This window comes from Saccopteryx bilineata, chromosome 1 (assembly GCF_036850765.1).
Source record: "Saccopteryx bilineata isolate mSacBil1 chromosome 1, mSacBil1_pri_phased_curated, whole genome shotgun sequence".
Classification (NCBI taxonomy): Eukaryota; Metazoa; Chordata; class Mammalia; order Chiroptera; family Emballonuridae; genus Saccopteryx; species Saccopteryx bilineata.
In genome coordinates this window covers 9,754,038-9,768,063 of record NC_089490.1, presented here as the reverse complement: position 1 = coordinate 9,768,063, position 14,026 = coordinate 9,754,038, and the positions used below count along the sequence as shown (strand labels likewise).

The following is a 14,026-nucleotide window of genomic DNA, read 5'->3' as shown; positions in this document are numbered from 1 at the left end:
AATAGAAATTGACTATGTAACTGTTAAAAAAGTTTGGTTATAAAAAGAGAGTTAGAGGCGTATATAGAAGAATAGAAGTGATAAATTATATAGTTTGATTTTAATATTGGAAATATTTTGAAAAATTTAAATTAATTTAATTAAAAAATTTTTAGTGAGAAGCAGAGTGGCAGAGAGACAGACTCCAGCATGTGCCCCTGACTAGAATCCACTGGGCATGCCCACCAGGGGGCAATGCTCTGTCCATCTGAGGCTCTTGCTTTCTTGCAGTTGAAGTCATTTTAGCAGTTGAGGCGGAGGCCGGGGAGCCATCCTCAGTGCCCAGGGCCAACTCGCTTAAGCCAACAGAGCCATGGCTGCAGGAGGGGAAGAGAAAAACAGAGAAACAGAAAGAGAGAGAGAAAGTGGAAGGGTGAAGAAGCAGGTGGTTGCTCTTCTGTGTGCCCTGACCGGCAATCGAACTGGGGATTTCCACATGCTGGGCTGGTGTTCTACCTATGAGCCAACTGGCCAGGGCAAAAAAATTAAGATTAATGGGAAAAATCTAACACAAAGTTTGAGAGAGTAACTGATGGAGTCTAGAACTGAAGAGGACAGGACAGCACAGCCACACTGAGAAAAGGGAAAGCAGGGTTGGCAGTGGAAAGACAATGACATTGTTAATAGATGTGACAGCCAAGTGAGGACGTGCACATGGCTGGAGAGGACGGGAGGAGGCAGAGGGCGGTGTCCACGCCGTGACGAGGGACTGCGCATGTGCAGAGAGCCCGTCTTCTCACAGGAGGGACCGTTACAGCACGACGAGCTCTAGTCTGAGAAACAGGCCATTAGATTGATCTGTGGTTGGAGTTTTGTCAAGCGGATGTGACAGAAGGACAATGACCCAGGGGTTTCATTTATGAGTCATGGGACACTAGACAGTGTTCACCACGGCTCCAAGCAGGAAAGGTCAGGAGTGACGTCAGGAGGGACTGGGGGTTCAGGAGGAACAAGGGGCCCCAGTGGGAGGGACACACTGGGGGAGCAGGAGGAGCTGAGAGACCAGGCATCACACCTGGGGTTCCCCTGGACATTCCACCCCTGGATGTCCTCCTTTGCCTCCTTAAAGGGAGCGTGCACCACGCGGTTAAAGTCAATCAAGAGGACAATATTCACCATGTAAATGTCTTAAAGGTACCAAAGTTTATTCCTCACAGACAATAATGCTGAAATTGAGCAATACAGAGGTTCCATGATATTGGTAAAACCCAAGCTAATTTTCCTTTTTCTGCCACCCATGTGAGTTTACATGGTCATAGATGTTATTTTAGTTCCATCCATCATGACATACTATAGCTAGCAGAAAAAGTAAAGGAGAAAAAAGGACACAATTTTCATTTAAGGACACATTTCAGGGGTCACACAGAATAATTCACCTTATAACACACAGGTCATCATTTAGTCACAGGCATCAGGGGAGGTCAGGAAATCTACCATTTGCATGAGGGTCTCTAGGTGTGTAATTAGAGGACTCTATAACTAAGGAAGAGGGGACGTTGACATGGGGGACAATCATCAGTCTGTGTGTCAGAGCTTCATCCTGAACCTGAACCAGTAAGGAGAAGGAAACAGTCTATTTGTATCTCACCCGGGAAATGTGATCAACATTGGGACCCAAAGTAAGTATTTCTTATGAGAGTTAGTGTAGCATAGGAATTACATCAGTCACTTCTTTTCATTCACCTGGGCAGATGGATAGGGAGCCTGAGTCTGAGGACCAGAGCCTGAAAAGAGGTCTCAGGACACCGTGGAAAGTGTTCTTGGGAAAGCTGAATATGTGGGACCCATCTGTCATGTTATAGAAAGATACATCTCCATCCTCATAATTCAGAAATATCCCCACTTTGAGGGGCTTTTCTCCTACAGTAAGAAGGGTTTCTGGGGAAGTGACTGCCCAGTATTCCCCACTGTAGAGCCTGATGGCCCAGAAGCCATTCAGTGGGGACATGATGACCCTCCCTTTCCTTGCTACATTATCTCTACAAACTCCCAGGTCCCAGGAATGTGCGTTCCCAACCTCCACCTCCCAGTAGCATCTCCCCCAGCTGATGTGCAGCTGACCCAGCACACAGGGAAGGGATTCGAATCTTTGTATGGAGCTGGGCAGATCTTGTCCCCTTTCTCGCCAGGTCACTCGTCTCCCATTTTCAGACAGGTGGAGGGCAGGATGAGCAGTGTCTGTGTCCAGGGTCACAGTTACTACAAGAGAAGTAGATCGTCATGATTTTGAGAAAAGTCTCAGTATATCTGGGCTGGAGGGTTCCCATTCTATGACATCTCCTCTGATCCTGGGTAGATCCAGCTCCTCTCCACCCATCTTTCCCCAAGGCCACCCTGCAAGGACCAGGGTCCCTCCTGGACCATCATAGACTCACCAGCTTTGAACTCTTCTTTTCTCCAATCTGCAAGGAAAAAATGGATATGAGAACTCACCATTTGAACAATAAGTTGTCTCTCTTTCCAGAATACTGAGTATAAATTCATTAGGAGATTCCTCAGGATTAATTCAAGAAAACAGTAATCAAAGATAACACTCTTTCATTTACTAGAGCTTCTTTTACAATCTGAATTATGTGTGATTGGAGATTTGACTTGTTCTTATGCTCTCTTTATCCAACATTCTTACAGGATAAACATCTATAATCTCTTTAGGATGATTGATAGTGCAGTAAGTAGGGCATATGACAGTGATGGGTAATCTTTTGATCTTGGTGTGTTAAAATTCACCAAAAAACAAAGCATAACTCAGATGGTCTGTCACTTCGAGAAAAACGGCCTACCTGGATGTCTAAAAACTAGACGCTCTGTGTTGGAGTTCTGTTGTTTTGGCCTACAGACCTCCCGCACAGAGTGTCTACACTACTGTAAATGTTTTATCCTCGGCTACTGCACCTGGCCATGCAGGAATTGAGGATGAAACATCCTTCTTGGCATGTGGCCCCATACTTCTCTGGCATGCGGCCTCATGAGGCCGTGTGTCTTTGAAAATGGCTACCCGTGTCAGTGCTGACACGCGTGTCATAGTTTCGCCATCACGGGTGTATGGTGAGTCAGACTAAGGAGGTTATTTTTGTTGTTTTTTTCTCAAATTTTAGCAAATGCTAACACTTGCTATGATCAAAACACAATGTGAGGTGCAATTAAACAACATAAAAACTGCTGAAATGTAGAGGTTCAAAAACATCTGTTAGAATACTGAGTAATCTACTGAGTTCATAGACAGTATGTTTGATATTTTTTGGTTGTCAGCATTGCGTGCATAGGGTGTGGTCACCTAACAAAATCTTTGACAACAAGACTTTCATCATCACATCCCGTGTCACTCACCAGCGTATAATAACGAATTCTTCCAACCTGCAAAAAAACAAAACAGACAGACTTTTACTTTAGTTCCTTCCGTGTTTCTGTCTTTTCCACTTCCTGTCTTTGTAACATTTCTTCTAAATCTCTTGAACTTCCTCTTTCTGTCCTTATTATAATATTCTGTTCTTTCCAGCATGATAATAAATATGCTCATATGTGAGACAGGTTGAAATGCAGAAGCAAAATGTGGGAGGGACAAAGACTGAGTGGAAGGAAGGAAATTCAATGAAGACAGGAAGGAAGAGAGAGGAGAGGAGAAAGAATGTGCTGGATCACGGGTGGTTTGAAGTACAGACAGAATTTTTTGAAGTTTAGGAAGATGATTCTCTCTTTGTTTCTCTGCCAATTATTGACTTTTTGTGTATCTGCAACCTCGCCGACTGCTACAGGGGACGCCCAGAGTGACAAATGAATGGAGCTTTCTGGGAGCAAAGCACTACTCACCAGACTTGTACTGAGCCTTCCTCCTGTCTGAGAGAAAACACACAGAAACACGTATTAGACAGGAGTTCTCAGCCTCCTCAGGAAGATGCAGATAGAGCTGCACATCTGACAATGTTTCTGTCTGCATATTGGCCAAGTAACGCTCATTTCAGAAGTAATGAAAGAAATCTGTAAAGTTTGTTTCATCTGAAAACTTTACTACAGATTAAGAATGCATGAGATTTTAAATAATTCTTCTGAAAGGGTACTAAAAAAACAATGTAGGGACATCTCAGAAAATAGCCTTAGACTTTAGAGATATATTATTGACTTTACTAAGTGAAAAATGCATGTGTGAAAGACTTTAAAAGAAAAGCAATTTGTTTAATGAATAATTAAATGAATTAAAATAAAAATGAAAGAGGAATAATAACTATGGTCAAAATAAGAAAATGATCAGGTAAAATCATAGACAATATTTATGTACTTAGCAAAACTTGAGAACATGGTCAGGAGAAGTGGACTCGTGAGTCTCAATTTACACCTGACATCAGTTTAACAAAGTGTTAGGAGGACCAGCAAGTGAGGAGCTCATCCTACTCAGCAGCTGTGGAGGGTGGACCCTGGCATTAGGAACTGGGACAACGTCAAGTAGACACAATGGGCTCCGTCTCAGAGCAGATGTGAGGGGCCCACGTTACAGGAAGCTTTCTATGAATGGAAACAACCACATCATCTGTCTAATCCCCTTCACATCACCAAGCTCATGATGACATTGGGGTGTATATCTGGAAGGTAAAAGGCTAAGGATATAGCAAAGGAAAAGAAAAGGAAAAAAGATAAAATATTTATAAAAAGTACACCAGTAAAAAAGTATGTCAGGAAAAGGTTACTCATTTCACTCTGAAGATTTTCCAAAAAGTAAAATGGAAGAAAATAGAAAACCCTTCATGTAAATGTCAAGGAACAGCAACACAGAAAATATAAATATGCTAACAATTTTCATTATACAGACAATCAGCAGCATAAATGTAATTGGGAAAAAATTAAACAAAAATCAGGAAATGAAAAAAATGCAAGGAGCTCATTTTTATCTTAGATAATTGAGAAAAGAGAAGGAATTTTCACAACTGATTGAATGAAAGAAAAATGGCAAAGATGTGGACAGAAAGATAAAAACATTTTATTCTACTCGTAGTTTCTTTATGAAAAGTTTTAAGGCTGTAAGGAATTTAATCAAGATGTCAATGTTATCCTGATAATCGTGTATTGAAATTGAGTTTTAGTTTTGCAAATCTTTCTATGTGAGATTAAACAGGATATCTTTAAGTGTAAAGATTATTTGTATAATTAGTAGTAAACATATGTACAAGACCTGGAGATGTCTGTTTAGAATATGTCACAACCATTGAGAACATGAATAACTCTCAGACTAGGTGCAATCTTTTTGCAAGTCTGATATTTTCTGTTCTTAACATTTAACAGAATTACAATAAAATTTAATTTAGTTGTTGGTAGGACTTCAAATTATCTTTGAAAAGCTTTGGTATACTCTCCGATTTTGTCATTTACCTCAGAAGCTTAAAAGAATTTGGTCCTTTATCTTCTATATAAGTAGAGAATTTCTCAGCACATAATTTTTAAAAAAGGAAATGGAAAATAAATGAAATAAAATTGATGTGAATTACTGACTTATGTGTTTGGAGGAAATATAATTTAATACTTGTTAGTGGACCAGCACTAGCCAGTTGTTTCAGTGGTAGAGTGTCAGCCTGGCTTGTGGATGTCCTGGGTTTAATTCCTTGTCAGGGCACACAGGAAAATAACCTATCTGCGTCTCTACCTGTCCCCCTCTCACTTCTCTCTTTCTCTGTCTCTCTCTCTCTCTTTCTCTTTCTCCCTTCCTCCCTTTCTCCTGCAGCCATGGCTTGATTGGAGTGAGTTGGCCACAGGCATTAAGTATGGCTCCATGGTTTCCATGTCAGGTGCTAAGAAGAGCTCAGTTGCTGAACAATGGAGCAACTCCCTAGATGAGCAGAGCATTGCTATCTAGTGGGCTTTCCAGGTGGATCCCAGTTGGGGAGCATGTGGGAATCTGTCTCTCTGCCTCCTCTCCTCTCAGTAAATAATAATAATAATAATAATAATAATAATAAGTGTTAGTGGATCTAAGCCAGGGGTCTCAAACTCGCGGCCCGCTGAACAATTTTGTGCGGCCCGCAGACTAATCCACGAAGTTCAAAATATTTTGGATAAAATTAAGTAAGCCTAGGGGCCTACTTGTATTTTTCATTTTTCTAGCATCCTAGCTAGATATTAGCTTAGTTAACAGCAGTTGTGATGCAAACTACAGTTTTTGGTCGTTTTGTGACACTGAGTAAACTGCATGTACAATTGTGCTTGTTGTACTGATTTTTTTTTTGTTTTCAACTGCAGTGAGAAAAGTGTTGCGTAACAGTTGCCTTTTGTAGACCTAGTGCGGCCCGCCAATGGCTGTGATCTTGCTCTGCAGCCCACATGCTGAGTTGAGTTTGAGACCACTGATCTAAGCTAATGCCAAAATATCTGAGCAAAATGTTAGGAGACTATACTTTAAACACTCATTTTATCTCTTTCCAATTACACTGTAGGCTTTGTTGATGTCCCTTTGAAAACTTTCATGCAAATTTCAGGAGATTAGCTCACTTACAGAATTGATATTTTGTAAAAAGACAGTGTCTGTGAGTAGTTACAACTTATAAGATTCACACTTTAATGTACTAGGGCACAAGAAACAGATGGGAGAAGAACAGAGACATAGTGAGCTTCATGCTGGTATTTGCCTTTTTTCCTGTTCACTCGCCCCTAAAAAGCAAAGGAAGGAATAGGCAAGTCATTCTAAGTGAAATCACAAGTGGGGGAAGGGAGGAAAACAGAAATTGGAATCCCTTTTGTAGCTCAGTCTGAAATGCACATTGACCCATATTTATAAGAACTGGGACCATTAGGATTCAGAAGACATCTCATCATCAGAGGGAATGCCATTTTCCCCCATCCCTTATCCAAACGACTAATCGGGAAATAAACTCATGAAGATTTTAGGGCAGAACTTCTGGTATGTGCAATATGAGGCGTTTCTCTGTCATTGGACTCTCACCTCTTACAGATAAAAATTGTTCATGTAATTTAAAATTCATGAAAAAAAGAGCAAAGATGGGATTGGTAATGATTTAAAGAACAAGAAACAAACAAGAAAACATTTTTCCATGAAATATAATACTAAAGGACTGCTCGTCTGAGGAAACTTACCAATTTCTTTCTGAAGTTCTTCTGCAAAAGAAAATAAAAAAGTTTTGTAAATATGGGGGAACAAACAGACAATTAAGACCAATTGACAATGGCCAATTCAAAGTCAATTGGTAGGACAGATATAATGAGAAAACAGTCAGCAGGAAACAAACCCAAAGTGAAAAACTGGTGAGACACCACTTTTATCCCTAGAAAAGAGAGAAAAATAAATGACATTTCTCAAATGAGTAAATAAAAGAGAAATGTTGGAGAAGTGTCAGAGAGACCACTGAGAGTTTTATCTCTTACATATTTATGAATGGCTTAAGGTACATGACAGTGTACATGGAATTATACAGTAAAGGCGCCTATCTGTTCAAAACTGTTTTTGTTGAATAGATGACATGAAATTTGCTCTGTACATTAAAGAGATTTATTCTTAAATTGTGTGTCTACAAATAGAATTGAATACAACTAAATGAAGTTGAATATATTAGCCTGAAGAGTATAATTAAAATTGTCTTTAGAGAGTGAAGATATTAAACTTTGAATGTCTATATTGTTTCCTTTTGAAAACACAAAAAGACAGTGGTACTTGTGTCTTCATTTAAGATTTTCAGAATTGAGAGATATATTTGAACTTTCTTTAATATATAAATTCCTTCCAAAAATATTTGATTGGAACTGAAGTTTGCCAATATGATAAGCATGCCATTAAAAATGTAAAAAGGAGAACGCTTAGTAGGGATGGAATTTATATTTAAAGCCAGAAAAAATTATGAAATATATGTAGATAGGTGGGGACACTTGGATTATATGCTCAAAGGCAGTGCAAGTGTGACCATCAAGTTCACACTTGACCAAATGAATGGTGTCAGTTTTTACACAGACTTTGAAAGAACAGCAAACAGGTAGAGAAACTAAACTCAGCAAGCTTGGAATCATCTCTTTCCTCATAATGTTTTGGGGAGGAACAGTTGCATGATTATTGATCTTCACACTTAAAATTACTGACATAGGTTCTATGTTCTCATGGTTCCAAGTAATATCTGTAAAATAATGCCACAAACTTCTTAATGAATCTGCAACAACTCTCTCCAGACAGAGAATGCCCTTGTTTATAGGGAATGGAGACATGAAGTGGAAAAGGAAGGAATGGGAAAGGGTGGAGGCGAGGGAAACAGCAGTGAACATCACTCAATAGCAGAGAATCCGAATACCAAAAACATGGAGTCAGACGACTAGACAGCCAGGAAACATGAGCAGACAGATGACATGGAGATAAGAAGGCAAGGAATACTAAAGACACCCAGTACCAATCGTTTAAAATAGTTCAGGAGTAAAGACAGCAGGAAATTTAGCTTACATATTCTGAAATTTTCTGTTAAACAATGGAAAAATCAATGTACATTTTAAGTGAAAAACCACAAAGAAAATGGAAATTATTGAAAAATGTGCATTTAAATAAATTTTTCAGGATGATTGTGAACACACACAGAGTGGCTCAGAGCTCACTATGAGCAGACATGCTCTAATACAAATTAAAGGGTGACAGAGGGTACATGACTGGGGTGGGGACACATAACCATGTACGAATGGGGTGTAAGAGAACTGTGCACCTGAGATCTGCATGCTTTTATTAACCAAGGTCACCCCAATAAATTCAATATAACATTTAAATTTCAAACAGGAGGGAAAAATGATATTAAATGAATTGTGTCAAATTTTTAAATACTTGCAGATTTCTTAAACGAAGTTATCCTTGACCCCTTTTCACTCTGTCTGTCATATTTAAAATGGTCCTTGGATGCTGCCATATATGTTTGCATTCATTTCTAGCTGCAGTAATGTTGGGGTCCCAGGGCCCCTTGGAAGGTTGATGCCGAGGTTAAAGAATGCAAGTGGAGCCAACGTGGGGGGAGAAACGCAACAAACGCCACAGGGAACTGGACTGTCCAAGGTCAGTTTTTATTAGGTAGAGAGGAGATTGTGCATGCGCTCCCTCTTTCTGCTGAGTTAGCTAGTACAGAAGTAGCTGATATAACGATGGGAGCAACCACGCATGCGCTCCCACTTCCGGGTCGTGTCCCCTGGCACAGCGACTGCGCAGGCGCACAGGGCTCTAGCTCACGTGGGACCCCCAGGTACCTTCATTGTACAAAGCTGTTCCCACCGCCGCACGGGAGTTCCTGGAGATGCTCGTGTCGGTCAGCACAGGAGTCAGTGCTCCCTGCGTCTGTCTATTCACAAAGTTTTGTCCACCGTTTATTTCACAAGCTAATTGTGTCTGAGTGTCTGTGTTACGTCAGGACTGAATGAAGCCGAGTGAGTCAGATGAAGGGAAAGAAATGACAGTGAGGGACGTTCTGAGTCGCATGACCCCAGCTGTCCTTGGAGAAAACTTACACCAAATAGATTTAAAACTATCTACATTTCCAGATATCTTAGTGATAAACTTCATTTGGAAAGACTCTGTCTCCTTCATTTCAACAAGAGAAAGAGAGGGGTAATAATGGGAGAAATTAAGCAGCAAATGAAGGTGGTTATCAGGGTGGGAAGACTAAGATACTGAGACAATGGCAGATGGTCACTGAGAGAGAAGACAAGGAGTAAGGAACAGGTGAAGGAAGGACAGGGGAGGAGGTTATCGGTACTTACGTTTTTCCTGTTCACTCTCAGCTGAAAAGCAAAAGGAAGAAATAAACAACTCATTCCATATGAAAACACAATGTCAGGTAGGATGGAGAACAGAAATGAGCCCCTTTCCTAGTTCACTGTGGAGCACACGGGGACCCATGTCTCTGAAAGCAGGAACCCTGAGGATCCACAGGATATCTCACCCATCAGGGTCAATCAGGACATAAAACGATGAATGTGTTAGGTCAGAAGTACAGGGATGTGCAATTCTAAACATTCTCATGTCAGCAGACTATCACCTTTTTCAGATTAAAAGACAAAGGTATTTACATGTGAGTCAGAGACTTCACCAGTGATGGGAAGCATACAGTAGAGATGCCCATCTCGACAAAACTGTTTTTGTTGCACTAGTCATATGAAACCTACTCTGTACATTAAAGAGATATATTCCTAAAAATCATTCCCTAGGAATCAAAAATATAATTCAAATTGTCATTAGAAAAGACAATATTAAGCTTTGAATTGAGGTTTTTTTTTGATACATTGCCGTCAGTATTCATTTCTTGTGTCCTTCACATCTTAAGTAGAGTTCAGAGATGTATTACTTTTGAACTCACCTTAAGATATTTAATCCTTCTGCAAATTGTTTATTTTTAAGTGCTTTTGGCATTTGAAAACTGTGTCAACAATAGTGGAAAAGAATTAAAAATCTGCATGTTAGGATATTTTTAAAAGTCAGAAAAATTATGTAAAATATTTAATTTGGAACACCTGGGTCATATGATCAAGGACAGTGGAAGAGGGACGCCCCACTCTCTCACATCTGACCAGTGAGTGATATAAAGTATTTGTCATGCCACAGGCTGTGAAAAGGCAATGGAGAGAGATACAGAATCCTGAATGTTTGGAGTCTTTTCTCTCAAGGGTTTGGAGAAGTATCAATTGCATAGTAATGGTGTTGGGCAAACAAGTGTGTTAGGCTTGCTCACCTTGTACTTTGCGTGATCGCTGCATGAATGCAGGATAGCACCACGTGTGTATAGACTGTGTAAGGCTGCAGGTGCTTACACTCAGAGTGGCAGAGTGTAAATTGCAGATTGCCTGCCACCATTGGGAGGGACCATTGTTTGCTATTGTTTGCCAGAAGAGGATTTTTTTTACCCCATCAGCCTGTTTTGCTTATGAGTCCTGAGAGAGAGAGATAGAGAGAGAGAGAAGCAGTTTGCTTTGCCTACTTGCTCGTCCACTGTTTTGAGACTCTAATAAACAGAATGGCCCACCATTTTCTGGCTCCATGTTTTCGATACCGTCTGCCCGAACCCAATATGAACATGCTTGGGCACTGCCACTGGCCCAACAAATGGCCACTTAAATTTGGAATACTTGACAGAGGCCCTAAGTTTGGACATTTTCAAAACACACACACACACACACACACACAAAACACCATTTATCTGTCAGCTCGAAACCCTTCATCTCACCAAATTCTTAATGAAAGTGTGGGGATTCTTTTTAAGACGCTGTAGCCAAATTTACAGGGAAATAGCTGTATAAAATGACAAAAGAGAAATTGGAAAGGATGAAAGGCAAGGGAATAGAAATCAACAGAGCCACAAATGGGAGAAGTGCTGTCTCAAACTTGGGGTGGGGACATTAGTCATCGAGGAGGGGAGCAGGCCAGCAGGAGACACTTGAATAAAAAGGCTGGAAATATCCAAGGAGACACAAACCAGATGTTTTCAAGGGGATGAAGAGTAAAGGAAAATCATACATTTTACCTAATTTTTTCATGAATGCCTCTGAAAAAGAAAAAAAATTGTCGATGTCAGTTTCATGGGAAAAAAACACAAAGAAAATTCAAATTTACTGATAATTCAAATTTAAAATTTATCACAACCAAATGTCAAATGAACACACAAAACACAACAAATCACACTTGCCCCCTTGACAGTTACACAATGACACAGAGTCCAATATTGTCCACAAGTATTTTACAGTAAATAAAAAGGTAGAAAAAGGAAGTAAAATTACTAAAATACTGTAAAATTTTAGAAATATTAGTTTTGCTGCTTAATTTATAAAGCAATTGTGTTTTTGAAAACATTTTATTTATTGATATTGTTGAGAAAAGAAATTGGGGGCAGGAGGGAAGTGTGTGGACTCATAGCTGCTTCACTGTAGCTGTAGCTGCTGCCCTGGGTGCCGTGTCTGGGCAACTCCAGGGTCGAACTGGCCACCTCAGTGTTCTAGGTCCACGCTCTATCCACATGGCTACCACAAGCCAGGCTAAATTTATTCTTGGTTTATTTGAAATATTTATGTTCCTATAATTCAGTTGTAAGCTTTAGTATGGTCATTGGATACTTTAAACACATCAGTGAGTCTCACTGCTGCGGCAGCGACATGGTGCAGAGTGGCCACCACACTGTGGAAGGAGCACTGACACACAGCTCCTCCCAGTGACACAGGGTCAGGGGTCTGGGGGCTGCGTCCTCCATGTTCTTTTCCATGGACTGATTTTTAACCACACTGAGTTTGGGTTTTTTATTTAACTCATTCCTAAATGAAGTTTATCTTAATTCTCATGTGGGGCTGAATTCAGGACAGAGAAAGGATTTAGATTTTCTGACAGAGATTTTGTTCCTCACTGGACCTTACTGTGCCTTTCTCTTAACAAAGTAGCAAATATCCAAGCACACACACATGAGACAGGTTCTCTAAACTCTGTAAAGCAGAGGCAGCGAGAGTCCTTATCTGCTAATGGTTGTTACTGCCAGGTGGACTAGTCTCGTTTATTCCATGAATAAAGAATATACCTTGAAAATCCATTCCACTGAAATCATTATAATTATAAAAATACCTCATGACATGTGATGATATAAAGATTTAAAATAAATAAAAGGGTAACAAAAGGATCCGTGACTGGGGTGGGAACACACCACCACACACAGAGGAGGTGGGATAGAATTGTGCTCCTGAGACCTGCATGCTTTCATTAACCAAGTCACCCCAATAATTTTAATGAAACATTAAATATCCATTTAAAATAAGGAAAATGAAGTATATTTAATGTATCCTAAAATTTTTTAAAATATTTGTTCTGATATATTTTAATAAAATTATTCTTGATCACTTTTCACTATGTGTGGACCAGTATGAAATATCTGTTATACTTAAAATGATCTTTGGACATGTATATATATAAATTATATCTTATTAGAATCAATGCTGATTGCAGTACCTTCATTGTACAAAGTTGCTACAACCACTGTACAACAGTTACTGAAAGACTGCTCGTATAGGTAGTATAGGTAAATACAGGGTTAGGTTCTTATGTGCATCTATTCATAACGTCTTTGTCCACCAATTAATTCGCCACCTCATTGTGTCTGAGTGTCTGTTTTAACTCAGGCTTGAATGCAGCTGAGTGAATCAGATGAAGGGGAAGAAATGACAGTGTGGGAGGTTCTGAATCACATGACCTGGGCTGTCCTTGGAGAAAACTTGCACTCAGAAACTTTAAATGTACCTAAACTTCCAGATATCTGATTGATAAAATTCATGTGACAGAAAGACTTTGCGTGCGATTTCAACAACAAGAAATATGGTGGTGTGAAATGGGAGAAACTGAAAGGCAAATGAAGACGAGGAGTCAGAGTTAAAAGATCAAGTGACTGTGGCAACAACATGTACAGGGTCATTCAGAGTTGAAGAGAAGGGAGTAAGGAACAGATGAGGGAATGACAAGGGGAGGAGGTGAGCGGTGCTTACCTTCGTTGGTTTCATTCTTGGCTGAAAAGTAAAAGGAAGAAATAAACAACTCATTCCTGGTGAAAACACAATATTGTGTACGAAGGAGAACAGAAATGGGCCCCTTTCATAAGTTCATCCTAGAGTGCATACTGACCCGTATTTGTGAAAGTAGGAACCATAACGTTTCAAAGGACACCTCACCCATCGAATCAACACTTCTTTTTACCTCCCCAGTCTCTTGTGCACAAAAAAATAAGTCAGGAAATAAAACAATAAGGGAGTTAGGTCAGAAATTCTGGCATGTGCAATAATAAGCTTTCCCGTGTCACTGAACTATCACCTTTTTTAGCTTAAAAAACAAACATATTCACATATGAGACAGGGACTGAACCAGTAATGAGGAAATGTAGAGTGGAGGCGCCCCACTCCATAAAACTGGTTTTGTTACACTGGTCATATGACACCTGCTCCATACATACGTCATTTGATAATGGTGTCAACATAATGCCAACGAATAAATACCGGGCTTAGTTGGATGTTTTTA

General features: G+C 39.9%; 2 protein-coding genes across 2 annotated transcripts in view; both read right to left on the bottom strand.

The window, feature by feature from the left end:
* LOC136319150 (uncharacterized) overlaps window positions 1–14,026 on the bottom strand; it is a 348,276-nt gene that overhangs the window by 110,006 nt on the left and 224,244 nt on the right. The gene's annotated exons all lie outside the window — the stretch shown is intronic.
* LOC136324360 (butyrophilin subfamily 1 member A1-like) overlaps window positions 1,164–14,026 on the bottom strand; it is a 39,007-nt gene continuing 26,144 nt past the window's right edge. The window contains exons 4-11 of the mRNA XM_066257152.1: window positions 13,501–13,521; window positions 11,508–11,528; window positions 9,751–9,771; window positions 7,114–7,134; window positions 3,847–3,873; window positions 3,367–3,393; window positions 2,415–2,441; window positions 1,164–2,238 (exon numbers count right to left, since the gene is read on the bottom strand). Of these exons, the coding sequence (XP_066113249.1) occupies window positions 1,715–2,238; window positions 2,415–2,441; window positions 3,367–3,393; window positions 3,847–3,873; window positions 7,114–7,134; window positions 9,751–9,771; window positions 11,508–11,520 (660 nt within the window). The 5' untranslated portion in view covers window positions 11,521–11,528; window positions 13,501–13,521 and the 3' untranslated portion in view covers window positions 1,164–1,714. The remainder of the gene's footprint in view (window positions 2,239–2,414; window positions 2,442–3,366; window positions 3,394–3,846; window positions 3,874–7,113; window positions 7,135–9,750; window positions 9,772–11,507; window positions 11,529–13,500; window positions 13,522–14,026) is intronic.